Source organism: Tursiops truncatus, chromosome 10 (genome assembly GCF_011762595.2).
Source record: "Tursiops truncatus isolate mTurTru1 chromosome 10, mTurTru1.mat.Y, whole genome shotgun sequence".
Classification (NCBI taxonomy): Eukaryota; Metazoa; Chordata; class Mammalia; order Artiodactyla; family Delphinidae; genus Tursiops; species Tursiops truncatus.
This window is the reverse complement of record NC_047043.1, coordinates 32,567,550-32,595,138: the sequence shown is the minus strand read 5'-3', so window position 1 is coordinate 32,595,138 and position 27,589 is coordinate 32,567,550. Positions and strand designations below refer to the sequence as shown.

At 47.5% G+C, this 27,589-nt stretch overlaps 2 protein-coding genes across 5 annotated transcripts in view; one reads left to right on the top strand and one right to left on the bottom strand.

Annotated features, from left to right (window-relative positions):
- Window positions 1-17,223, bottom strand: part of MED20 (mediator complex subunit 20) — a 43,071-nt gene extending 25,848 nt beyond the window's left edge. The window contains exons 1-4 of one of the 4 annotated variants that reach the window (XR_002179325.3): window positions 17,074-17,223; window positions 13,818-13,972; window positions 9,781-10,034; window positions 7,754-8,024 (exon numbers count right to left, since the gene is read on the bottom strand). Coding sequence is in view for 2 of the 4 variants with exons in the window: in XM_019949770.3 (XP_019805329.1) it covers window positions 7,809-8,024; window positions 9,781-10,034; window positions 13,818-13,972; window positions 16,854-16,882 (654 nt within the window). In the remaining 2 variants the exon portion in view is untranslated. Of the gene's footprint in view, window positions 1-2,134; window positions 8,025-9,780; window positions 10,035-13,817; window positions 13,973-16,853; window positions 17,046-17,073 lie in introns of those variants that run through there. The other 3 variants (XR_002179324.3, XM_033864269.2, XM_019949770.3) reach the window with 3 other exon arrangements.
- Window positions 17,224-17,343: 120 nt separating this feature from the next.
- Window positions 17,344-27,304, top strand: BYSL (bystin like). The gene is made up of 7 exons (XM_033864261.2): window positions 17,344-17,897; window positions 21,098-21,248; window positions 23,841-23,979; window positions 24,307-24,440; window positions 25,030-25,190; window positions 25,296-25,398; window positions 25,895-27,304. Exons 1-7 carry the CDS (start codon window positions 17,630-17,632, stop codon window positions 26,238-26,240), a joined length of 1,302 nt encoding a protein of 433 aa, XP_033720152.1. The 5' UTR covers window positions 17,344-17,629; the 3' UTR covers window positions 26,241-27,304.
- Window positions 27,305-27,589: the final 285 nt, after the last annotated feature.

Below are 27,589 nucleotides of genomic sequence, written 5' to 3'. Positions count from 1 at the left end.
CATTGCCCTGACACAGCTTGGGATGGGGGGGCTTCCTCCAAATAAGACCAACAGTTACATCACCCAACGCAAGGCTAACAAAACAGGTAAAGGCTTACGTTTAAGTACAAGGGCAAGGAAAAGAAATAAACATATGTGTTACCACCTACACTGGCTCAAAGCTACACACCTGTAAATATGAAATAGAGAAGCAACAAAAGCCAAAGAACAACAAATAAAATAAGAAGGGGGAAACAGCATGTGCACGTGTAAGCAAGAATCTACAATGCCCGGAGCCAAACCTGTGAAAACATTTCCAAACTTAGGCTTTTAAGACTTGACGAAAGGAGAAGACCTAGTGGTTGACTGACTGATTTGGTGAGGATTTGCCACGTGGTTCAAGAGCTCAGAGTCAGACCTAAAATTTAGCATTCCCTTTGCTGTCTAACACCTTTAACATAATTTTCTTTAAGGAATTCTTACCTTACATTATAACTCATCTATTTTCTCCTCTTACTCCCCAGCCCCTCGAGAAAATTCTTGGAGAATAAAGATTGGATCTTATTCAATGTTATTTCCCTAACAAAGTACGTGACACCATTATAGGTGCTTTTTTGAGTGAAGTATTTTGGAGCCACTTAAGACTTCTGAAGGAAGGGGTGCTCTCAAAATAGCAATGGGGGTGGTGATTCTCAGTGCTGTGAGTATGTATTAGACCAGTGCTTCTCAAAAGTGTGGCCTGCGGAGCCCTGGTAGCTACAGACTTTTTTCAGGAGGGTTCCTGAAATCAAAACTATTTTCATAGTAATAAGATATTACTTGCCTTTGTCACTGTGATGACATTTGCACTAATGATACAAAAGTCACAATGGGTAAAATTGCTGCTGCCTTATCACAAATCAAGCCAATGGCACTAAATTGTACTAGCAGTCAAGGTATTCTTCACTGCCACCCATTCACAGGAAAAAAATAATATCTGTGTCACTTTAAGGAAGTCCTTGATGAAGCACTAAAATAAAAACTATTTGTTTTATGTAAGAACAAATTTTTTCAATAATACTCCTCTATGTGATTAAGTGGATGTAGGCATAAAGCACTTTTGTTCCTTACAATGTTTTTCTTGAGGAAAAGAACTTGTGCAATTTCTCTGAATTTTGAGCTGAAGTAGCAATTCATGCAATACCATTTTTACTTGGAAGAACAGCTAACAGATAAATTACAGTCATTCAGCCTTGGGTATCCGAAAGATACTTTCTCAAAAATAAACAAATGGAGCCTGACAGCATTGATCAAACTCAAGCTCTCAGGCAAAACTTAGAATTTTCGAAAACATATCTGCCACTGTGGGCTTAACAGCTTCCCAAGACTTTTCTGATGAGATTGGTGGTGATATTAATATATATGATTGTTTGATATTGCAAAATGAAATGTGTCAACATTTAAAAGATCTGCAGTATTTCCAAGATGACCAATGCATGATGCTACAAAATTGTGTATGGGTAAAAGATCCCTTCAAAGTGCAAAATAAACCAATGAATGTTAATATAATAGAGTACAAAAAGTTCACTGATAGAATTTGAGATTCCACATTGCAACTAACCTTCAGCGGAGCTGTGATGTAGTATCAAAAAGCATCCACAATTATCGGAATACGGTATCACTATACTTCTCCCTTTTTCCAACTACACATCTGTGTGAGGTTGGATTTTCTTCATATTCTTCAACCAAACAACAAATTTCAACCAAACAACAAATTTCAACACACTGCAGAAGCAGATATTAGAAGCCACTGTCTTCTATTATGTCAGACATTCAAGAGATTTGCAAAAATATAAAACAATGCCACTCTTCTAAATTTTTTCTTTGAAAAAAAAGTTATTTTTCATTAAAATATTTTCCTTATGTTAACATGTGATGTGTTTATTGTTACTTTTAAGTGAGTTAATACTTTCATTTTTCATTATAAATGAGTTTTAATAAGGTAAGTACCAATAGATATAACCTACATAAACAAAAGCTCTCCGGGGTACTCAGTAATTTTTAAGAGCATCAAGGAACCCTGATACCAAAAAGTTTGAGAATTGTGTATCAGATGGAAGCAGAAAGAATAAGAAGCCTATTTTAGATAATTCAAATATGAAAAGGCTGTGCAAGATAGCTAACAAAAAGGTTTTATTGTAGCTTCAGAGTTAAGAGCTTAGGTGGTTCATCAATGAGGAATGGAAAATAGAATCAGGAACACTGAACTTTCTTTAGACACAACTTTCTTCAGTCACCATATACACTGGCACCCAAAAAGCAGTTCAGAAGCAGGCACAACTAAGGCTTAGGGGTTGAGGGGAAACAGGGATGGATGTGTTACACAAAGAAAATATAGTCATTTCTACCCCACTCTTGTTTTTTTTTTTTTTAAAGCTCAGCTTCTTTTCCGTTAGGTTGTAGGAGAACAAGTAAAATCCCAACACTATGAGTAAATATTAAAAATATATTTCCATGCTCTAGAAATGGTCCCTACAACTGTGCTCACTGATCTCACTGATGACAAAAATACACCTGTATGATAGATACTTTCTCTGGACTCTCTCTCCACATTGCTTCTTCTCTATTACAACTATTTCCTTTGCACTGGAGGAGAATTTTAACCTGCTACCAAGCAGTAATAACCCTATAGCTTCCCATCTCAAACATCCTAACTATACACAATACCTTTAGCACCATTAAAAAGAAGCAAGAGCAGAGACAGCATCACCTTGCCTCCAAAGCACTCTTTACATCTATTCTCCCTTGAGCCTCTCAACAAGCTTATGAAGTACAGAAAGAGGGCATCATTACTCCCACTACACAGATGAGATCCAGAAAGGCCAACGTGATTGAAGTTACCTGGCAAGTTAGGGACAGTACTATGGCTAGCACCCAGACATCTGTCTCCTAAAGCAGTGTTCTCTTCCATTTAGTAGGCTGCCTCGAAACACCTGTCACCTCCACATTCCTAGCCTTGCCTTTCCCACACAACAGATGTCCAATATTGACTTTTGCCTTTGGGACAATCTAGGATATACAAATGTGGTCCCTAAATTCTTTTTTAAAGCCTCCAAAGAAAACTCAGTAGAATTCAGATTAACCTTAAAAACAGGTCTATGCCATCTGATGGGACAGGGATATGTTAGGGAATAAAACAGAGACCACAAGAGAATTAGGAATCTTTGCCCCGAGAGTTCCAAGAATCCTTTTTTTTAACTTGCTAATTTCATCACAGAGGCAAGGAACTATTTCTCTGCCTCATCAATCACACCATCCTGAAAAATGAAAACACGCTCATTAAGCAAAATGCCACTACAACAGGATAATTTTCAGATCCCATGGAGTGTGTCATAATGGAAGAGTAACTCCTGGGGCACAAAAGAGTAGTATAAAGATTGCTTCACACATATTTGCTCCTACTCATTTCTGAGAGGTTGTGTGTATGTATATGTAGTGACAAGATGAGAAGCAGGAACCTATAGGAAAGAAAAGAGCAGGAACACAGTTCAGCTTCCCAGAAACTGACTGAAAGGCCTGAAGACCTATAAAATGAAGGAGGGAAATCCCGAGATGGGACCCGAGGTGAGGATTCAGAAGTCAGTGGAAGGTCTCGCTTGCAGTAAGTCAGCCGGATGTATGTCACACCTGATTTATCTTTGTCTTCCTGCTCTTTCCCTTCACAATGTACTCCCTTTAGAGATTCTTTTTTTGGGACCACAGATCTTTGAAATACTCTAATGAACCCTATAAATCCTATTCCCAGAAAACTGCACGTATACACAAAGCCGTGTCCACTTTCAAGGCATCTTAGCCCTCCTGAAGCTCCCCTAAGGGGCTGAGAACCCACAGTGCATTGAAGAGTCATGGCTTGCTCATACTATAGCCCTAACTAATGGTCTGCTCCCTCATTAAGTACCACACAGTCTCCACAACCTGCAAGGGAAAAGACAGGTATGCTTTGCTTTGCTTTTTGTCTCAGAGGTAATGACAAAAATGAAATACACGGAGAACAGAGTTCCCTAGATGAGGCCAAGTTAATGCGGCATGATCTCTGGGAGGGAAGGTGTAAAGATGTGAATACTGAATGATGGTCAAACTGTGTGACCTCAAAGGTCCCTTCTAACCCAAGAGACTGATTTTGGAATGCTCTACACAATGGCAGAGTTCTCACCTTGGGGGAAAATCCCCTCCACAAGTGACTGAAGGCCAAAAACAGCAACTCCCCAGGAGAGGACCAAACTTGTAACCCAGCCGGTCGCCATTCCGCACAGCAACTGTGACCGGGGACTGCTGCCCAAGGTTCCCAGACAGCAGCAGATATGGAGAGGGAGGCTGTGGTGAGGGAAAGGCCACACATCATCCTGCCTGGCTCTAAATCCACTGTGAATGTCCTCAAAATGTTCAGCCTGGAGCCCTTCCCATATTTTAAGTCTCAACTTTTGACAGCTGGAGGACACGCTTCTGCTCCCCGCACCCTCCCTCCAGGATTCGGAGAGAAAACTTTTCACTCATCCTGAAGCCTGAGGAATGAACACTGGACACAGCGGGTTGGGGCAGAACTGGTGGTGGGGAGGAGTGGCCAGTCCCTAGGTATTCCCTCAGTGGAGCAGTGACACCAATATACAGTGGGGGACATGTGACAACTTGGTATTCAAGACCTGAGGAAGGCAAGCGGGAGGCAGCGTGGAAACAGGTACAGAGAATCAGAACAGCACAGGAGGAAAGAGCAGGAACTATCAATGGATACACAAAGTGGACGAAACTCAGTGTCTCCCCAAATTCTAGCATCCTCCTTCCTCCTCCAGATTTTGCCTTTTGCAGGTATCACCTGCACTATAACTTAACAGTTCCCTTTAAGCGGACTCTTCTTAAAAACCTTATTTACCCTCATCCTAAGACATGAAGTGCCAGTTATACTTTGCTCTGATGTACATTAGAATACGGCATAAGTACGGAAACAAAAATGTATTCCACATTCCACCTAAGATCACCTGGCACCACACAGAGGTCCAGGCGCCACCCTCTGTCACACGCTGGGAGCCACGAGTCCTGAGTCTGAAGTTTGGTCCTGACTCCAGCCTCACCTCTCAGCATGACCCCCCTGGGAGCCACCGCCTCCCCATCTTACAGTGAAGGAGAACCAGGTAAACTCCAAAGCTGCCCTGCATGGTTCTGACAGTCAAGGTTGGCAGGTTTCTATGTGACTCTGACAAAGGTACCCACCAAGGTGACATGTTAGCAGAATCCCAGAAGTGTCCTGGTTTCTGCTCTTTTGGGGTAGCTACAGACAGGGAGAGGGGTAAGGAAGCAAAGGAAGGAGTGACAGGAAGACAGTCTAGTGTAAAAGGAGGAATGTCAGATTTGAACCCAAAATACAACATCTCCATTTACTAGCTGAGTTTAAGTTTTTTTCATTTTTAGAATGAGGATAACCATGCCTCTTTTCCCTTTATACAAATGCTCCTCAACTTTCATTCAACCTGAACTTTCAAAAACTATACACCGACAACCCTAAACTACTCTTGAAAGCCCCATTCAGACTTACATACAAAAGCTGGATGACATTTGGGCCCTTCCCACTAGTTACCAGTTCAGTTTTGGCAACTTTGCTAGTGGAGTTGAATTTGCTAATTAAAAAATGTATTGCATTACCCGCCTTTTTTAGCAATAAGTTTTCTTTAACTGACGCAAAGGACAAAGATGGACAAAAAGTGGCAATTCTTAAAGCCTGATCTGGTGTTTACTGGACTTAAATCTTGGTCAAATGTGTGCTCAAAATAAGGGAAAAGAACAAAAGTGAAGTATGCTGGAAATTTATGAGTCAAGATTATGTCTAAAAGGCACAGATAGTTAGGGAGTTTATACTACTTTTTTAGTTTTTAAGGAACCCCTCTTTATAATGCATAAGTCTGGGGTTATATTTACCACACTCAATTTCTATATATTTTCGGGAACACATTATGTTCAAAATGCTATCTCATCTCATAGAAAATTTGAGGCAGCCTACAGAAAAATACAAATAGATTAATCTAGACAAAAGCAAACATAAATCAGAAGGCCAAAAACATAAAAAAATCTCTGCATTTTATTATGTGTAAATAATATCTAAAACATACCTCCATTTAAAAAAGTAAAAACAAAGCAAAGAAACAAACAAGAAGCCAGGGGAAGGTGAGAACAAGAAACACAAATGATAGGTCCTACAGTTAGAAAGTTGAATTGAGCTTCCTGCCAGCCAAAGCTAAAAGGGAAACATGACCACTGCATGATTCTTGTTACAGAGGCTTTAGATCTGAGCACTTAGATCTGAAAACAATTTCTCTTTAGGTGCCTTCAATGAGGGACAGTATCCTTGAGGACAATACTGCAGTATGTACATTAATACATTTCCTAAGACCATCTCTGTGTATCTCAATGCTAGCTGGACTGAACATTTCTGCAGCAGGAGTGGGGTAGGGAGACAATGTAGGTCAAATGAGCAGCTTGGAGGCTCAAATGAGATGAGGAGAAAGAGCTCAGGAAAGCATGAAGCACAGTGTGAGTACGAGGTCAACTGTCTAACCCTAAGCTCTGGGCGCATGAGAACTGGAAAGGTCTTGATGCTGAGACTTAGGCAGGGGGTGTGGAAGTGACTTCCCATGTGACTAATCCAGCTAAAGTGGCTCTCACATCAGCCCTATCACAGTCCAACTCATAAACGAATGGCTTGCTTACAGGGGTACTCTCTGCAAAGTAACAGCCAAGAACATTCCTGGGCACATCCATTGAGCTCCGTGTAACAGAGGCTACTAACTGGGTCCCCACATCCATTTTCTCCTTCGTCTTTTAGTCACAGAACCCCCAGCGTTTTAACTGGGCACAAGACCACCCAAGTAAGAGGCCCTATGTCCCAGAGTTCCTTTCAGCAAGATGTGGCCAGAGTGATTTAAGCAACTCCAGGTCATGTCCTTTAAAAAAGAAACTGCTTTCTCTCTCTCTTTCCCCAGTGGAATGTGGACATGGAGCCAATGTCTACTTTGACTCACCCAAGGACAACACCCTAGGGGTGGCTAAACAAGACAGAAGGAAACCAAGTTCCTGATGACCCTGTGGAGTTCAATCTGCCCTGGACCATTTGATTACCTCTGTACTATTAGAAAAGAGAAAAATAAACTTCTAAGAGCCACTGTACTTTAGGTTCTCCTTGTTACAGCACCTTAGCCTGTGCCTTAATATAATTCACAACAGAATGGAAAGATGTCCAGAGGAAGACTTCAAAGGACTCAGGCAACACCCTAGAAAAGTGAACTCACAATTCACTTCAGCAAACAGGTCAGAAAATGATAACCATCAAGTAAGCTGTGCCTCTTACTCCTTTTCCAGGAGGGGCCCAGCCACATCCTTTGAGCAGAGGGAGAAGCCTTTATTACAGCCCAACCCAAACACAACCTGCAGCCTGTCCACTGTGGGCCTGGACCAAATCCCCAGTAGTTAGCAATACAGACTGCCTTCCCCACCCTCACGAGGCAGGGACACCCCCATCCTATCTTTTCCCCTAAAGCAGGAAAGTTCCAAACCTCTCCACTCTTCGTAATTACTGTTCTTGAGGACAGGCCAAGTCCAGCTGAAACACCTGTCGGGGGGCTGTGTGTGAGGGTCAGGGGAGGGGAGTCCAGAGCCCCAGTACAGAAGCCACAGCTGGGAACTAGAGAGGGAGGAAAACCTTCCCGTTTGCCCTGGGTTTCTGGGGTCCAGAGGCCTGAGGGTGCAGCACCTGCTCCTCCTGTGGAGTCCCCCTGGCGACAGCTCAGCCGGGCAGCTGCCAGTCACTAACGGATCCCCGCCACCGGCACCTGCTGCTGCTTGCGGATCTTGTTGAAGAGTTCCATGTACTGGACCATGGTGTCTGCTGGGCTGTAGACAGCGTCGTGCCTGTTCCCAAACACAGTGGGAGCCCCTGGGGTGTGGCTGCCTAGAAAGCTCTGCAGGAACTCGAGCAGCAGGCTCCAGCAGTCGCTAGCTACCACACAGGGGCCGTACTCCACCTGGGGACCAGAAGAACAGAGACGGAGGGTAAGCGAGGGCCAGGACAGGTCGTCTGCTTCTCGTGCGCCTCTTGCCCCCCGTGCCCCTCTTCCCCAACCCTGAGGCAAAGACACACACCTTCTAGCACAGGGCTGCCCCGCAGGAAATATCCAACCCAAACACCAGGGATTCGACACACCCAGCATAGTTCCCTTTAGGCTCAGATAGTCTCATCTTGGGGTTATCAACCCACAGTCCTACGCACAAGACCCAGAAGCAGATTTAGGACCCTTTGAATTATCTCAGAACTATATAGTCCCAGCTATGCTGGATGCAGATTCATGGAGAGCTCAGGAAAATTCTGAGAGAGAAAATGAAGAGCAGGAGACAGAGTGAGTGTGTATGAGTGTGTGTGTGTGTGTGTGTGTGTGTGTGTGTGTGTGCGCGCGCGCGCGCTGGGGGGATCAGTAGGGGGTAAAGTAGACACATGTGCTCATAAGTCACTTCAAGACCAAACAATACTCCCTAAGTAGATAAAACCTGGGCTCTGACCCTAAGAAATAATTTCCCAACCCATGTGACAGGGGCCAAAGGACACATATCTTAGGCTTTCTCAGTTTCCTCTCCTAATTTTTCACTGGAGAGATGGCCGGGGAAATTACTGGTAACCATAAGGAGAAACAAGTAAAGAAACAGCCAGGCTGTGTTTGTACTCAAAAGTTGGAAACGTGAAGGATAAACAGACTGGGTTTCCAGTGGGTCTCGGCAAATGCAAGGTGTATCACAAATGAAAAGGGTCAGGAAATCTTGGCTCTAGAGGTCCCTGGAGTGTCATAGCAGTAATGACCACTAACGCCCTTTTCTTCACTTGGGGTGCTCCTTAGGGCTGACCTATCCCCGGTTTCTATATTTTAAGTCCCTCCTTAAATGCTACTCCTGCAGGAGGCATCACAATCCCCAAGGTCAGCAGTGCTCTCTTTGGCCTGAACTCCCAGAGCAATCTGTGCCTCTTTTATGGCATTTCTTATAGACTAACTTCAAAAACAGTTTGTGTGTTTGGGCCTTGCTCTTTTACTAAATCGTCAATTTTCAAAAGGCAGGCCCTGTAGCTTACTTATTATTTTGGGGGGGACCATGGTAGATTGCAGACTCTCACTGGTCCCAAAGCCAGCTACTGACACACTCCGCTGACACACTCCGTCTTTGTCATTTTCAGTGTATACGTCAAAGATGAAGTCATCCCACACACCATGAGAGTAGACAGCATGTCAAAGGGAAAGGCACATCTTTGCTTCACAACTTTTTTGGCCGTGGCGGCTTGTGGGATCTTAGTTCCCTGACCAGGGATTGAACCCAGGCCCCAGCAGTAAAAGCACCAAGTCCTAACCACTCGACCACCAGGGAATTCCCATGCTGCACAACTTTTCCACCTCCCAAAAGTTAACTGCACTGAAAGTTGCCCTGGTCTGCTCCAGTCCTTGTGATGGGTGACTGGTCCCTCCACATCAGAATTCACCTGCTCCCACCGCACTCTCCGACCATCCCTCCCCTTCTCCAGCAAGTCAGCCTTCCTAAGCTCTCTACCTGCTGAGAACCCAGCTTGGGTTAGAGAGTCCCTGAGTGATTAAAGAAAGGGTAGAAGACGCAGGGAGAGGAAGCACAGTGGCTCTGTGGACAGGAATCAGGTAGGTAGAAACATCTGTTTGCTCAGGGGCCGTGGAAATCTGCAGAGCCAGCCCCTTCAGCACATATGCTCCTATTTCACCGAGGTCTTACCTCCACGGAGATGCCTCGGGCACTGGGCCCCATTGTAACCGTGCCCACCTTCACTAGGAAGTCACAGTACTGGTAGCGGGTGCCCCGGGTCTCAATCTTGCTGGCCTTGGCACTCTGGAAAAAGCCCTTGAGCTTCACCATGAGCACATCAAAGTTGGTGTCAGCAACAAGGCAAGGGCCGTTCTCAAAGAGGGCGAAGCAGCTCAAAGGGTACTCGGAATTGTGCATCACATACATCAGCTTCCCGGCCTGACCTGCGAGGGACGGAGATGCTACTCAGTATCAAGACCTTCGTCAGCAAACCGCGGAGTAGAGTCCAATGTGCTGAACAAAGCCAGGTGGCAATCGAGCATCACCTCAACCGTCCTGGCGGGCAGTGGAGGGAAGCCCCTTGCCAACAGCCATTTCCAGAGAGGAAGGGAGAGGAAAAGGTGGCATGTGGTATAACCCACTGCTCTACAGAAAAAGGTGAGGGGCAAACGGGGAACTTCGACAGTGGATAATGGTTTAATTCTTAAGTTGAGTAATGGGCTCACAGATGGATGATTAAGGATGATGACTAATAACTCAGAGGATTTACATATGGTCTTTCGTACAGACAGGTATCACATATTAAGGAAAATAAAAGTAACAGCATTTGAGCACACCAAATGAAGCAGCTGCTCTCTTTTCTGTCCATCCCTACCTTCCTTGGCCTCCTCCCTCTTTGAAACATAGGAAGTGGCCCCACAGAAGAGTATCTGAGCACGAGGCTGGAAAGGGAGGTCAGAGCCTTCTCTTCCATGCCCAAGTTCATTTAAAAAAATTTTTTTTTAAACATTTAAAAAAATATATTTATTTGGGGCTTCCCTGGTGGCACAGTGGTTGAGAGTCCGCCTGCCGATGCAGGGGACACGGGTTCGTGCCCCGGTCCGGGAGGATCCCGCATGCCGTGGAGCGGCTGGGCCCGTGAGACATGGCCGCTGAGGCTGCGCTCCACAGCGGGAGAGGCCACAAGAGTTAGAGGCCTGCGTACTGCAAAAAAAAAAAAAAAAATATATATATATATATATATATTTGTTCTTATTTATTTATTTATTTAGGCTGTGCTGGGTCTTAGTTGAGGCACACGGGATCCAGGATGCGGACTTCTTAGTTGCAGCATGTGGGATCTAGTTCCCCAACCAGGGATCCAACCCACAGCCCCTGCATTGGAAGGCAAAGTCTCAACCACTGGACTGCCAGGGAAGGCCCTGTGCCCAAGTTCAGACTTCACCCTGAAGGCAACGGGGAGCCTTTGGAGTATTTTAAGACATCTAGCCGGCTTGGGAAGCAAGCAGCACAACTACAGCACAAAGAACTCAGGATCTAGAATCACAAGATCCAGTTTCAAATCCCAGCTCACCCATTCCAGTTTCTGAGAAATGAGTTTTCTCACTGATTACTATAGGTTTCCTTCAAGAAGGAAGGGAAGCTGTATAGATTTTTAGTTAAGTAGAAAATGGAAGAAGGCAAAAAATGGGAAGCAAGGTTTGTTCACTACAAGAGTTAATGGACAGACTGCCACAACCCCAAATATTTATTAAGTACTTAAACTATCCCCAACACTGTGCCAGGGTTTAAGAGGCACACAAGCAGAGGGCTTGGCCCCTGGCCTCAAGAAGCTGACAATCTCACTAAAGATAGGTGGAAAACTCTTTAGAAGACCATAAAACGAAAGTGCTTGCCTGGGAGAGACCAGAAGTCTTGAGAAGGAAGGAAAGACTTCAGGGAAGGAAGTGATCAAAGTGGGCAAGAGTCACCAGGAAAAACTTTCATGGAAAAACCAGGTTATGAAGAGAGGGTGGGATTCAGGCAGGGATGAGAGCACAGCGATGGGAAAGAGTGAGGAGACAGGTGGGGGGCGCTGTGACCTCCACACAGGCCTCCACTGTGCTGCCACTTCCTGAACACACCAGGCTCCACACCAGCCTCCCCCCACGCCCTCCCCACTGCCTGCTGCAAATTCACACCTTTCATCTGAGAAATCCAGTTCAAAACATTTCAACCCTCCAGTAAAAAGACATCCAAAGCCAATCTGGCATTCTGTTCCTGTGCAGACTCACTGTGATTACATGCTTAGTTCATACTACGGGAGTCTGCAGGTGTTCTTACTGTCTCGAAAACAGTCGAAAGGCAACTAAAGATTTGGGTCCCAGATCAGCAGCACCCACCACCACTTGGGAACCTGTTAGAAATGCAAATTCTCCGCCCCACCCCCTACCTACTGGGTCAGAAACTCGTGAGGGGTGGTGGGGGGGGTCGATCTGAGGGCCTTCCCACCCTCCAGGTGATGCTAACGCTAGTCAATGTGAGAACTTCTGACCTAAAGACATGGAACCAGTAAAGCAGCAGAACCGGAACTCCAATCCAGGCCTTCTGAGCTCCTCCCATTCTACCCCACTGCCTGCTGAGAATGTGCTGTTTCTCCACCTAGACTGTAGTTCCTTGAAAGTAAAGGTCTGATGAGGAAAACAGAGCCCAGGCCAAAGAGCTTCTCAGAAGTAGCATGCTATCTTATGTCTATATACAAGTGTTTTGTTTTCCAAATGCTTTCATAACCGTTCTCTCTTTTGATTCCTTGTATTCTTCCTATTGCAGTCAAAACAAATGTTAACGCTGCAATTTTACTGAAGATGAAATTCAGTTCAGTTCTTAGCTACCATTTACTAGACATTTATTCCATGACAACCTTTGTTCTAAGTGCTTTGCATGTATTAACTTATTTAACTAGCACAACACCACTAGGAGGTAAATACTGTGATTATCTTCATTTTGCAGATAAGAGAACTGTATTGGGAAGGGTGCAAAAAACATAGCCCCCACCAGACAGTTTCATTAGAGGGGATTTAATACAGGGAATGAAGTACAGGGGTTGGAATAACTGAAAAATCGAATGGAATGGTGAAGCCACCCAAAGATTAGCAACACAGGGAGCCACTACCATCCCTAAGGCTGGAAGAAAAAAGAGAAGATGTGCTGTTACGAGAGCCAGGAACAAGGGCTGCTGAACAGGAGCTAGAACCAAGGAAGAAACAACAGTCAGAGACACAGCCCAAGGCAGAGGGAGAGGGAGAGAGAGACTGTGGACTCTCTTTCTTCCATCCTCGAATCTTCCCCCGTGCCTCTCACTGGCCAAAGATAACTTACAGGAGGCCTTGCAAATGTAGTTTGCAGGAGAAGTGCAGGGAATGGATCCCTGGGGAAACAGGCAAGTGACCAGCATAAGAACAGTCACAGGTTGCGGGAATAACCTAAAGTTGCACTTAGTTGTGGCAGAGCCAGGACTCAGTTGTCTGGTTCCATGACCTAGGCTCTTAGTCACTGTGCTATGGAACCGTCCAAAATCAAGTTACTACAGAGCCAAGACTAAGAGAGAACCCAGGTTCCCTAATTCCTATCCAAAAATCCTCTTTACCTCCCTAACATCACCAACCACAGCCCATCTCACCTTGAAATGCATTTAAAACAAAAGCTGTTTCACTGATCAAGGTTATGCTAAGGAGGTAGCCAAGGCCACTGGCTAGGTGTGGGAAACAGGAAGCCTTTCTACGAAAGTTCCCAAAACTCTAAAGCTCCAAGAGAATCATATGCAAAGCCTTCTGAGCCTCAAAGGAGTCCTTCTCAATTTTAAGGGGGCATGAAGACCAGCTGTGGGGCTTATTATAATGTAGATTATGACTGATTACCAGTCAGTCAGTAAGCGGGGGTGGGGTGGGGTGGGGTGGGGGTGTGCGCCAGGAACCTGCACCTTTAACAAGTAACCCAGAGGATTTTGAGGCAATTCGTCGGTGACCAACACTCTGAGAAACACTGTTTTAAAAGTGCAAAGTGCAAAAAGACTACAACACAGGCCCAGTCTAAGAGATGAAGCCAAAAATTAATGAATTCAGAAACTCATCTGCCACATGTCCACGAATACCACCCTCAGCAGAAGAGCAGAAAGGTTTCAATGAACATGAATGTCTATTAACTCCACGCCAGGTTGCAGCCATCCCATAGACCAATCTCTCACTGACCTTGGCTGCCAAGGGTAGAGGCAGCCGTGTGGTAGGTCTCACAGTCCACACAAAATGTTCCTTGCTTCTCTGCTCCAAGCATCTCCAATTTCCGGGTGAGGAGCTCCACGGTCTGCTGGACATTCTTGCCCTCGGCCACGGGCATCTGGGACACACTGGAAGGGAGAGGACCAAAATCATCATGTACGTGTACTCATTGAGTCACTCACTCACCCGCAGAATCACAGCTCATCAGGGCCAGTAGTTACCTTAGACACCATCAACCCAGACCTCCTCATTTTAAAGACAGGGAAAGAGAGGCCCACAGTCCCTGAGGGCTTTGCTAAGAACCAGAGCAGGTCTCAGGACTCAGGTCTATGGCAACAGCATTTCCCGAGTGTGGTATGTGTGTCAATGTTCAAGAGAAGATTTTAGGTGGCATACAGACTGAGCATGCAGTAACACTGAATTATACGATGAGAAAGGGATTTCCTCTGCGTTTCTTTCAGCTCTGACTACATCAAAGACAAAGCCTCAACTTGGGGTTATTATGTTTTTACCAACTCTCTAACACTTTGCACGTGGGCTGTCCAGCACAGTAGCCACAAGCCACATGCGGCTATTTACACTTAAGTGAATAAAACAAATTAAAACTTCAACTCCTCAGCTGCACACTACCCACATTTCATGGGTTCGACAGCCACACATGGCTGGGGGCTAGTGTACTGGGTAGTGCTGACACAGAACATTTCCATTGATGCAGAAAGTTCTAAGGATCCTGGGATCAAAGAGAAAGCAAGCCTCAAGTTTCTAATCTTTGGGAGTGAGAGGCAACAGTACGTACAAGAATTTAACCAAAACAATGAAACAAAAAGTTATTTCCAAGATTTCCTTCTATGGTGAGTGAAACTAGCTTCCCCTTCAGAGCGGTAGGAAACAATCACCAAGCACCAACTATGTGCCAGGCAGTGTCCAAAGGCCTTTAGATAAATTAACTCTTTGAATCTTCACATCAACCTTATAAGATATAATATTATTATCTCTTCATTGTCAATGAGGAAACTGAAGTACAGAGGGGTTGAATAACTCACACAAGGTCACAAAGCTTGGTGTGGGGTGGCGTGACCAGATTTCAAAGCCAGGCGAGCTGGCTCCATATCTGTGCTCTTAACCAGTCTACCAGAATGCTTCCCCAGGAATACAGTTGTCTGTTAAAATACTTTTAAGGAAAAGAAACAGAATCCAAAGAAGACATTAATAAATAATAGTTCAGGGGATTTCCCTGGTGGCACAGTGGTTAAGAATCCATCTGTCAATGCAGGGGACACGAGTTCGAGCCCTAGTCCGGGCAGATCCCACATGCCGTGGAGCAACTAAGCCCGTGCGCCACAACTACTGAGCCTGCGCTCTAGAGCCTGCGAGCCACAATTACTGAGTCCGCGTGCCACAACTACTGAAGCCCGCGTGCCTACTGACGCCCACGTGCCTAGAGCCCGTGCTCGGCAACAAGAGAAGCCACCACAATGAGAAGCCCGCACAAGGCAACGAAGAGCAGCCCCCGCTCACGGCAACTAGCGAAAGCCCACGCACAGCAACGAAGACCCAACGCAGCCAAAAAATAAATTAAATAAACAAATAAATAATAGTTCAAGTGCTACATGACTAAATAAAAATCATAAATACAGTCATACGTGGCTGAATTTGGGGAGACACTGCATTGCTTTATGAGCAATCATAATCAACTAAATGAAGCTATAAAAATAGAGTCCTACTGTTGCTAAAAAATTGTCACTACTCTCCATCAGAAAAAGCACTAACAAGCAATGATGACGATGCTTATGTGCCTGATTTTGAAATAAAAGAGAACCCCTGGGACTTCCCTGGCAGTCCAATGGTTAAGAATCTGCACTTCCAATGCAGGGGGCGAGGGTTCGATCTTAGTTCTTAGGGGAACTAAGATCCCACATGGCACAGCGGAGGCCAAAAAAAAAAAAAAAAAAAAAAATCCCTAAGGTAATGCTACCGGGGTCAGAAGTCCTAGAAGGCTGAAAAACTTGAGAAGCATCCCAACCGACAGAGAGCCCTTTCCCTCTGTCTGCCTTCTGCACTGAAAGAACAGGGTTCCATGCCTCTGTGCAGCAAACTTTTTTTTTTTTGGCTGCGCCCCGCGGCATACCAGATCTTAGTTCCGCGAACGTTCCGCAAACAGGGAGGCGCGGAACTCTTAGTTTCCTGCAGTGGAAGCGTGGAGTCTTAACCACTGGACCGCCAGGGAAGTCCTCAGCAAACTTTTCATTCACGTTCCTCACATCCTTCTTACACTAAAGGACTTCGAAGGAAACTCATGAAGTCAACTGCAGGAAGCAAATGTGCAGTCCCTGACAAACCTGCAAGACCTGGGCTACCAGGAGGACGAGTTCCCACAGGCTCTTATATGAAAAGTCTAGAGCCACTGACTTCAGATACCCTGGCCTCCAGCCCTCTCTGACCCGAAGGATGCTCAAGATATATATATTTTTTTAAAGCCCTGAAATCTAGCATTTTGGAACTAATGCCTCCAAGAAAATTAGGTCCATATCTTTCCCTGCCACACTGACTTATAACATGTTAGAGATAATAAGTCCATAGAAACTAAACCAACCATGTAATTAAACATAGTAAGAAACAGGTCCTGAAGAGGTGATGTGCCTGGAATCCCAATCTCCTAATTCCCAATAGCTTCTTTTTTTCCTCTAGACCCAAGATCTTAAAATGGCCAAACTAGGACCATACACAGGCTGGTGTAACCTTAAAAAGGTTACACAGGCGAAAATACACAGGCGAAAAATACACAGGCGAAAAATACACAGGCGAAAACCTTAAAAAGATACTGTCTGCCTGTTGCCTATCCCCCACCATCCAGCCCTGCCTGAAAATGGGTCCTAGTCCCGATATCCTACTTCCGACCCTAAAGTTCCACCCCGGGCAGTACTATGGCCTCACGGGCAGCAAAACGTACCAAGAAAAAGGGAAGGAGGTACACGACAATTGATGGGTTCTTAAGATAAAGCCTTTTACCTGCCGCCTTCCAGGAGGAAGGGGCGCATCTCCGAGGGAAAAGTCCCGCAGATTCCGCAGCCCTCACGGTGGCCCCCTCACCCACACAACACGAGGACATCTTGCTCAGCTCCCGGGGGGTGGCGGACCCCGGTCCCGATCCTCCTCCCGGGTACACTGGAGGTTCCGAGGGCCTTCAAGACCGCAAGCCCCGCCCCCACAAAATCCCTTGAAGTCCTACCAAGTCACTCCCATGGTGTCGGGCCAGGATGATGGGAGGATCAAACAACTGAAATGCAGTACTCTCCGGCAGCCCACACGAGGTGAAGCAGCCAACTAACGCAAGCTCCAGAGCAGGGAGACGCTCCGGAAATAACGTAAAAACAGAACGCCCAGTCGTCTAGCTCACGAGGAAAAGGGGCGTGTCTAGGCGCCCCAGTGACGTCACTGCCTGACACCACCACCACACCCCCCCCCCCGACTTCCCGTTCGGGGAATTTCCGTTCGACTGGGAACACTGGGCCTAGATCCATGAAGCTAGGAAAGCGTGGCTCGGACTGCCATCACTTAGAGAAGCCAACATTAAATGCAATGAGTTTATTCGGGAATCCAGCTCCAGGACCCGTGAGCTCTTTAGGCGATAGGGCGGCGCTGGTGGCAGTCCCGGCCTCCCAACGCGAGGGGGCGCTGTGAGCTCCGTGTGGCATCTTGGGCGCTGGGAGGTTACTGCGCAAGCGCATTCAGGGCTTTTTCTCCATCCACACGTGTGAAACTTCCCGGCAAGGCTCTCGAGAAAAATGCCCAAATTGAAAGCGGCTCGCGGGGCCGGGGGTCAGGAAAAGCATGCGCCCCTGGCCGAGCAAATCCTGGCTAGGGACGCGGTGCGGGCAGGGGCCCGGGAAAAGCGACGGGGTCGTGGAACCGGAGAAGAGGAGGAAGAGTACGTGGGGCCCCGGCTGACCCGACGGATTTTGCAGCAAGCGCGGCAACAGCAAGAGGAACTCGAGGCCGAGCATGGGACCGGGGGCAGGCCCGCGGCGCCGCGGGAGCGCACCACGCGGCTGGGTGAGTGGCCGGGGTGGGTACGAGGAAGAGGGTGGGTAGCTGGGGTGGATGGCTGAAAGGTTCCGGAAGGGGAATAGCTTGGAATAGAAAAACAGGGGGCCGTATTACACTCTTGCAAAGGTAATGGAATGGGACACCCAGCCCTGAGGCGGAATGAGGGTGGCCAGTGTCCTCCACTCCCACTCCTAGTTTTAGGCACTCGCTTTTAGGCACCCCCAAGGTTAGGCCAACAGGATGTGGTTGCTCACGCCACTAAGTTCTGCTAGTATTTATCCATTTGTTCTGTAAATACTTATGGGATGTCTAGTATGTACATTCCACTGTGCTAGGAGTTTAGATGGTATAGGTAAAAAAGTAAACAAGATAGACGAATACCTGACTTCAGGATCTTACAATCTAGCCCAGAAGAGAGACGATGAAATGGACAATTAGAATAATGCACTCCGTGATAAAGTGTAGTTTCTCTGATAACAATTGCATTAGTCTTGGGGGTCAGGCTTCCCAGATTGCTTGGCCTTTGTGCTAAGACCTGAAAAGTGGGGAGTGCTCTGAGCACAAAGAACAATATTGATTAGGGGCTAAAGAGGGAGAGAGATTAATTAAAAGGTGGTCAATTTTTTTCTTATTAGGCTGGGAGTGTTGACCTCCAAGTTGCTTAATCTGTTTCTCAGCTCTCATCTTTCATTTGTCCTGTGAGCAGTATTCGCAATGGAACACTAGCCTCCTGACTACAGTATCTTTACTTGACTTCTAAGACATCACATACCTGTTTTACAACTTCCTCACCTCTCAGTAGCCTTTGCAGGCTCCTCTTTTGCCACCAACCTCTTGCAGTGGCATAGGGTTCCATCCTTGGACCTCTTGTCTTCACTTCTGTTCACTGCTCTGGTGCTATCATCAGTTTCCAGGTTTAAATACCATGTATTTGGTAACTGCTTCCCAGTTCATATTCTAGCCCTGATCTTTTCCATGAAACCCAGATTCTTATATTTCAGCTACCTCTTCAGCCTCTCCAGTTTGATGTCTGAGACATCTCAAATTTCACATGTCCAGAACAGAAATCCTGACCATCTTGCCAAACCTCCACCCACAGTCTCCTTCGTCTCAGTTAATGGCATGATGTCCTTCCATTTGCTCCAGACAGAAACCTTGGACTGCTCTCTTCCTCACTCCACGTCTGATCTATTGGGAAGTCCTGTTGACTCTACCTTAAAAATATATCCAGAATCAGATCACTTCTCACCATCTGGGAACAGCATCCTGTTCAAACCACCATGATCTCTCACCTGGATGGTTGCAGTAGCCTGCTAATTAGTATCCCATACCCGCTACAGTCCACTCAGCTCCACAGCTCGAGGATTACAGTGGTCTACAAAGACCTGTGTGATCTATACCTTTTGTCAGTCTGACCTTTTCAGCTTCCCCTAGGCCTGCTCTGAGCACTCCATTAAAAATTGCAACACCCCCACCCGTCTCCACACTCCAGCTTCTCTCTTCTGCTACGTTTCTTTTGTCGTGGCATTTGTCTTTTTTAAACGTAATATATGTCATATTAGTTCATCGTCTGTTTCCGCCATTAGAATGTAAGCTCTATAAGGGCAGAATGTTTTTGTTTCTCTTGTTCACTTATATTCCAGCACCCAGAACAGTGCCTCACTTACAGCAGGCACTCGTTTGCTGAATGAATGATGGTGAGGTAGGTCAGAGCGAGAGCTACAAATGACTTGTAGGCTGCCCTGAAGACAATGGGGAGCTATTGGAGACTATGGGGACCAGTTAGGGGATTGTCGAATTAATCCAGGCAACAGGTGATAACTGACCTAGGCTTTGATGGGGGCGTGAAGGCTTTAAGAGGGATTCTGTGAGGTACAATGGAATAGGACTTGGTAATTGATTGGATGTTTTGAGTGAGGGCAGGGGACAAGGCAGGCCTGCTGCCCAGGCTCTGGCTTAGTATTGGCTGGATGGTGGTGCTCTTTACTTAGATGTGGAACACAGTGAGTAGCGTAGACCTAGGAGGGAAAGGGAGTGAGTGTGGTTGATGACAGGTGAAGGTTGAAGTGCCTGTGGGTCATCCATGACCCAGCTCTGCAGGAGGCAGCTGGAGTTAGGGTCTGGAGCAAAGGGAGGTCCACCTACAGGTACAGATTTGGGAGTTAGCATGTGGAGACAAAAGAGCTAGTACGTGTTCCCCTCCCCCCTTATTTAGCTTTTATCACACAGTCTCTGTTCTTAATGACCTGTTCATGTGTGGCGTTTTATCTCCCCACTTAGATTATTACCTCCCTTTTCAGACGCCCAGCCAGCTGTAGTCTTCCAATAATCGGTTATTCAGATGGGTTGGTCTGTTGAAATCTGAACTCACTGCCTGGCCTCACTTTACCCATCTAGCCTTATTTCTTGCAACTGTCTACGCTCTTGGGTTTTTTTTTTTTTTTTAAACCATTGATTATACACTTTTAAAGTTTTGTTTATTTATTTATTGGCCGCACCATGCAGCTTGCAAGATCTTAGTTCCCTGATCAGGAATTGAACCCTCGCCCTCGGCAGTGAGAGCGCAGAGTGCTAACCACTGGACCACCAGGGAATTCCCAACAGACACTCTTGTCACGAAGCCCTCTTGCCAGTGTTGTTACCCAGGTCTGGAAAACACGCCTTCATTTCCCATATTGCCTATCCAGAGCCTAACCATCCTCTGCACTCATCATCTTCTGGGTGCCTGTGGTATATACCATTTCTGCCACTCATTTTGGCACATAATCAAGCCCTACCATGCGTGTAAAAGAGGTGAAGAATGCACAGTCTAGACCTAGATCGCCTGCCTTAGGCAAGTCACTTACCTTTCCTGCGCTTCAGCATCCCCATCTGAAACTGGGTATAATCATAGTCCCTATTTCTTGGGTTTATGATGGTTACGTACAGTGTTTAGAAGAGTTTGTGCTATATAACTGAGTATAGTGTGTTAACTGTTATTTACTACTATCACTGTCTCATTGGTTCATATGTGTACATTTTGTTTCTCAAGCAAGATTGTGCGCCCCCCAGGGACTGGAAGGTAGCATTTGCATCACCTGTTTCACTTTGCACATCTGTGTCTATTACAAGCCAGCCCTGGACCATATACATGATGGTTAACCTCTGAATTCCTAAGCCATCGCTTACCTTGCTCACCCATTTCATCTCCCCTCTTCTGAGTCCAGGAGTGCCACAGGATGGATCAGATGACGAGGAGTGGCCCACTCTGGAGAAGGCTGCCACCATGACAGGGCCAGACTACCACGCGGAGGTGGTTGTGGACCCCGAGGATGAGCGGGCCATTGAGATGTTCATGAACAAGAACCCTCCTGCCAGGTAGGGCTGGCACGGCCTGGGATTTGGGAGAGTGGGTCCTGGTAGCAACTTTATAGAGAAGAAACTTTATATGCAGAGAAGCGTGTGTCCTGGCAGTGTTTTGATTCCGCTCCTTTGGGAAGGGCCTGAGCATTGCGAGTTGTGGGGAACCGCCTTGACAAAAGTGGCCCATCCTCAAAGGACTGTTCTTAATGAGAATGACCCAGACTCAAAATACCTCCTCCCCCCTCTGTCTGCCTGCCTTAGAACTGCCTGGATTACCTGGGCAAACAGTTGCAGGCCTTGTTCTCTCTCTGGGTGATCTGTCCCATTGCATTTGGTCTTGGTGTGCTCAGTTTTCTTAGTGGTGAGCTCAGTTTCCTTGGCCACATCTTTTTCATACCCTAAGCTTCATTTTATCCAGGGTTTTCCAGCCCCAGCACTTCTGCATTTTGGGCTGGATAATTCTCTTCTGTGGAGGCTGTCCTGTGCAATTTAGGATATCTAGCAGCATCCCTGACTTGTATCCACTAGATACCAGTAGTGACCGTCCCCCCAGCTGTAATGACCAAAAATTGTCTCCAGACGTTGCCAGATGTCCCCCAGGGGGCACCCCACAGTTAGAACCACTAACTCATTCTCATCTGTAGTAAATGCTAGGTCCAAAACATGCAGGCTTTCAAGCTCCTGTGTTCAAACTCTGGAGCCCGTGGATTTTGGCCCAGGAGAGGGGAGTCTAGGATAAGGGCCCTCGACCAGTTCATTCTGACCATGTGATGTTAATGTGACATTGTTCTTGGTTCTTCAGGCTCTTGGGTTCATGCATGTCTCATTGCTAGTAATACTGTGGGAAGGCAGGGAGGCTGAATGACAAGTTCCATGGCCGTGTATTTGAGAGGCAGGATGAAGCCGTGAGCCCCTTTCCCAGTGTGATGCGCAGCAGCTGAGGTGGATGTTACAAAGTGCGTGCTGGTCCCACCAGAGAGCCTCTCAGGTTCCCACCCAGCGGCTGTAACTCCTCTTTCGCAGCCCATTCTGACAAGCTTGGCAAGATGGTTTTCCAGCTTGTTGTCAACAGAAAAGTAAAGCTACTAGGAACAGGGGCTCCTGACAGTCTTGAGGGGTGACAGCTGGCATCTTCAGAGAGCAGGCTAGATCCACGTGAGCTCAGCAGTCAGAGGCCATTTAGTTTGGGGGCACATATGTACTGTAAGGTGCCTGACCTTCAGAACCTGAAAGACCAGGCTTTGACTCTTTCCCCTACTCGTGAGCTGTGAGACCTTGGGTGAGTTACTAACCCCTCTGCATATCGGTTCCCATGTCTGAGTAATGGGAATAACAATACCTCGCGTGGGTGTCACACAGACAGTGTGAGGGCACATCTGGGAAGTCCTGCCCTGGGAAGACAGGAGCCATGTTTGTTTTGTTTTAATTAATTTTTATTGGAGTATAGTTGCTTTACAAGGTTGTGTTAATTTCTACTGTACAGCAAAGTGAATCAGCTATATGTGTACATATATCCCCTCTTTTTTGCATTTCCTTCCCATTTAGGTCACCACAGAGCATTGAGTAGAGTTCCGTGTGCTATACAGTAGGTTCTCATTAGTTATCTTTTTTTTTTTTTTTTTTTTTTGCGGTACACGGGCCTCTCACTGCTGTGGCCTCTCCTGTTGCGGAGCACAGGCTCCGGACGTGCAGGCTCAGCAGCCATGGCTCACGGGCCCAGCCGCTCCGCGGCATCTGGGATCTTCCCGGACCGGGGCACGAACCCGTGTCCCCTGCATTGGCAGGCGGACTCTCAACCACTGTGCCACCAGGGAAGCCCTAGTTATCTATTTTAAGGAGCCATTTTAAATAGACTTCAGCAGACCCTGGAGACACCTTTATTGCACCAAAGCCCAATGTAATGATAATTCTGAATCATCACGGTCTGATTGTGCTTAAGGAGGCTGGGAAAAAAAGATCTTTCATCTTGGACCTCTTTCCATAAACTTTAATAAATTAAAAGGGGGGTAAGTGTGTGCCATCGTCTCTCCCTAATGGTCCCAGCTACCAGAAATCTTGGTATATAATTGAGGTGTGTCTGGTACTCTGGAGAGGTCAGACCAGGGTTTTATAACTGGAGAGTCCTCAGCACACTGGCAGCATGTGATGGATGTGTTTGAAATAGGAACACTTGTCACAAACTTATTACTACTATCACTGATAGTTCCAGGTAGAGTACGTACGCTAACTTTTTTACTCCTCATGTTAACTTTATGAGAGTAGGTACTGTTATTATCCCTGTTTTACAGGGGAGGGAGCTGAGGCATAGAGAGGCAGAGTAGCATGCCCAGCGTCATGCAGGGAGCAGAGGAGCCAGGACCTGAACCCAGGCAGGTTGACTTCAGAGGCTAGGTTCCTCGCCTCCACACACGACTGTCAGCTCCATCCTGAGCTGAATGACTGACTGCCAGGTCTTCTGTGCTGGGTTGTTGGGCCCAGAGGGGACTGAGGTCACGTGTCCCAACAAGATTGCAAGTTTATCGGGGCTCTCAAGGGACCGCGTGGGGAGTCAAGAGCTTCCTGGACTGAGAGCACGGCACTCCCACCCATTCCCTCCCTTTCTCCCAGACGCACCCTAGCTGACATCATCATGGAGAAGTTAACTGAGAAGCAGACGGAAGTCGAGACGGTCATGTCCGAGGTGTCAGGCTTCCCTGTGCCCCAGCTGGACCCCCGGGTCCTGGAGGTCTACAGAGGGGTCCGGGAGGTAAGAGCTGAGAGGAGAGCTGTGATGGGACTCCCTCACAGGGGCTTTGGGTGCCCACATCTCTCGTAGAAATAAGGCCTGGTGGCTGAGAGCGGGCTCAGGGGTCAGAGTGCACAGCTCCAGGGTCCTGCTCTCCTGCTTACGTGACTCTCTGGTCTCAGTTTCCCCACTGGAAAATGAGGATGATAATAGCACCTCCTCACAGGGTGGTTGTGAGGATTAAGTGAGTTAATGTATGAAAGGCACCCGGACAAGTGCCTGGCACCCGGCACCTGGTAAACATCGTGTATGTTAATGACGATGATGATTTTGTTCTCTCATCATCAGGTGTTGTCTAAGTACCGCAGTGGGAAACTGCCCAAGGCATTTAAGATCATCCCTGCCCTCTCCAACTGGGAGCAAATCCTCTACGTCACAGAGCCTGAGGCCTGGACCGCTGCTGCCATGTACCAAGCCACGAGGTAGAGCAGATGGGGGTCAGGGCTGCTTTGGGTCTGTAGGGAAGGGCTGGGTGTGGGAAGGGCAGGCTTCCCTTCCCTTTGCCATTACATCCTAGCTTTGCCCCCACAGCGCTGTCTTATGCTTCTTTATGTCATCATTTTCCCAGCTCTTTCTGTTTCCTGTTTTGGAGCCGAGACCCTGTTAAGAATATCCTGAGATGACTTTCCAGGGGAGAGGCTCAAAACTACCAGGATACAACCCTAGGGTGTCAGGGTGGCCTCAAAAGTCTGTGGCTCCCCAGGCATGCACAAGTCCCTGGTGACAGCAGGACAGAGGGACCCATGATGGAGAGGGGATGGTGAACAGCTGGGTACCTGTCTGCCTGGGAGAGCTCTGGCTCACCCCAAACACAGACAGTGTTCACCCTGTTTGGGTACATCTCGTAGCCCCTCCTGTTCCCTCTCTCATCTGACCTGGGTGTTGCATGCACCCAGCTCGCTTCACACACCCTCCGATCTCTTGCATGTACCATCCACATTGATATTTAAAAGGCGAGCTCCAGACTATCAGGTGACCTGGGATCTCCCCCCTTTCCTCCAAAAACACTAGGATTTTCGCCTCTAACCTAAAGGAACGTATGGCCCAGCGCTTCTATAACCTGGTCCTGCTCCCCCGGGTGCGAGATGACATTGCTGAGTACAAGCGACTCAACTTCCACCTCTACATGGCACTGAAGAAGGCTCTATTCAAGCCTGGAGCCTGGTTTAAAGGTGGGAACCCAGGAGGCACTTACGAAAGGGAGGGGCTGGAGCTCCTGCAGTACCTCCTTTCTCTCACTCTGGGCTTAGAGTGACTGCCCCTCTGCCCCTCCCCAGGCATCCTGATCCCGCTGTGCGAGTCGGGCACCTGTACCCTCCGGGAAGCCATCATCGTGGGCAGCATCATCACCAAGTGCTCCATCCCTGTGTTGCACTCCAGGTAGTGTCGGTGGGGGTGGAGGACCACTGGTTGGCGGATCTCCGCACGGCAGAGTCCCAGGACTGGGGATGGGGGGGGCAGAGTGGGGAAGGAGCTAAGCATAGCCCTGGGTTTGCAGCTCATTTAAGCCAGTGGGTGTATCGTTACTCCACAAGAATGTCAGTCCCACAGGAACAAGGTCCCAGGGCCTGGCACATGGTAGGTGCTCAGTAAATAGTTGAATGAATGAAAGAATGGGGAACATGGGAAGAAAGTAAGTTAGGGGTGGAGATCTCAGGACATTAGGACCTATTCTAGTTGAATACTGAGACAAGCAGTCTGAGCCAGACGTGGGGATTTGGCGTGAGTCAGCGTAGTGCTGGTAACTGGAGTCCAGGGAGTGAGATAGGGGAGGTGAAAAGAATGCCGGAGATTCCCCCTTTAGGGATAGCACAGTGTAAGGGCCAGAAAAGGAGAAGCCTTCCTCCAGCGTTTCCCTACCTGCCTTCCCCACTAGTGCAGCCATGCTGAAAATCGCAGAGATGGAGTACAGCGGTGCCACCAGCATCTTCCTGAGGCTGCTGCTGGATAAGAAGTACGCGTTGCCCTACCGGGTGCTGGACGCCTTGGTCTTCCACTTCCTGGGTTTCCGGACGGAGAAGCGTGAGCTGCCCGTGCTCTGGCACCAGTGCCTCCTGACTTTGGTCCAGCGCTACAAGGCTGACCTGGCCACAGAGCAGAAGGAGGCCCTCCTGGAACTGCTTCGGCTGCAGCCCCATCCCCTGCTGTCCCCCGAGATCAGGCGTGAGCTTCAGAGTGCCATCCCCCGAGATGTAGAAGATGTTCCCATCACCATGGAGTGACGGAGCAGTGCTCGTCCTGGTCTGCAGGGCATGGGAGGACACCAGGATCCCTGCTGCTGACTAAAGGTGACACTGAGCCTTTATAGCCGAAGACCCAGTTCAGGGCCACGAGAGGTCACGGGCCTCTGATTCCCCAGTTCCTGACAGGGAGAACTGAGTCTGGCCGGCTCTCTCTTCCATTCTAGGCCTGCATCCCTGCTCAGTTCTGGGACCTGACTTGAAACTCCACAGCCTAACAGTCCCACTTCCCAGCTGGGGGTTGGAGTGGGTACTTTCTCTCAGGCTGTTGTGTCAGTTCACTGGGAGGTAGATAAAAACAAAAGGCAGGTATTTATTGAACTTCAGTGTTTTGATGTGGTGGATGGGAGATCTTTCTGCTTTCCCTCTTTTGTGGAGGTGGGCACTGCATCCCTGCTCCTGTGTAGCAGTGGTTTCTTCCCCGGTTTACATTGGAGCCGTGGCCCCCTCAGACAAGTTTGTTTCTCGAGACTGTACCCACCCTGCCAGCCCCTAGAGGGCACAGCCTTTGCCTTCCCCTGACACAGGCTACTTTGGGAGAATGCCAGCAACCAGGAGGTTGTTCACAAGATGGTCTCAGCTGTGGTTGGAAGAGCTAGGAGAAAGCACCTAGAGGAAAGTGGAGATACAGAGGCGAGAAAGGTCAAGCTCGGGGTCACCGCCAGACCAGTGCCCTAACTTTCTTAGCTAATGAAAGCTTTAGACCAAGGGTTGGCAAACCAGGGTCACGTGCCTGTTTCCTTATGGCCCGTGAGCTAAGAAGTTTTACATTTTTGAATGGCTAGGGAAAAAATTGAAAGAAGGGTATTTTGTGATAGGTGAAGATTATATGAAATTCAGATTTCAGTGTCCATAAATAAAGTTTTATTAAGATGCAGCCACACCCATCCATTTCCAGGTTCTCTCTGGCTGCTTTCATGCCACAGCAGCAGAGGCGAGTACAGTCTGGCTAGAACCCTTGTTACGTGCTTTGGAGAATGTGAATTCGTTCCAGCCTAATTACTGTATTTGGGAGGAATTTGATCATAAAGCAAATTTCACATTTATATGCAGTTTTGTCTTTGAGAAACACTAGGTGAAAGCAGAAAACTGTACCCGGCTGAGCTGAGCCAGATGATACACGGAACGCACATACCTCAGACATGTGCGAGCGACACCAGTTCACCTTGCGGGTTGGTACCACACCCACATCTGGTGTTACAACCCGCCTTCCACATCCTTCCGACCTCCACTTCCACAGCAGACTTCAGGTGTTGTTTGTTTTTCAAGATAAAGGGCCATGTTTATTGCAGTATGTGTTTTTAACCATTTAATGGGTAAAAGCACTATCT

Excerpts from the sequence above, each read along its gene's own strand:
- BYSL (XM_033864261.2), top strand. The coding sequence starts at position 17,630 with ATGCCCAAATTGAAAGCGGCTCGCGGGGCCGGGGGTCAGGAAAAGCAT. Across the intron at positions 23,980-24,306 it reads TCTACAGAGGGGTCCGGGAG|GTGTTGTCTAAGTACCGCAG; the intron begins GTAAGAGCTGAG and ends TCTCATCATCAG. Across the intron at positions 24,441-25,029 it reads GCCATGTACCAAGCCACGAG|GATTTTCGCCTCTAACCTAA; the intron begins GTAGAGCAGATG and ends CAAAAACACTAG.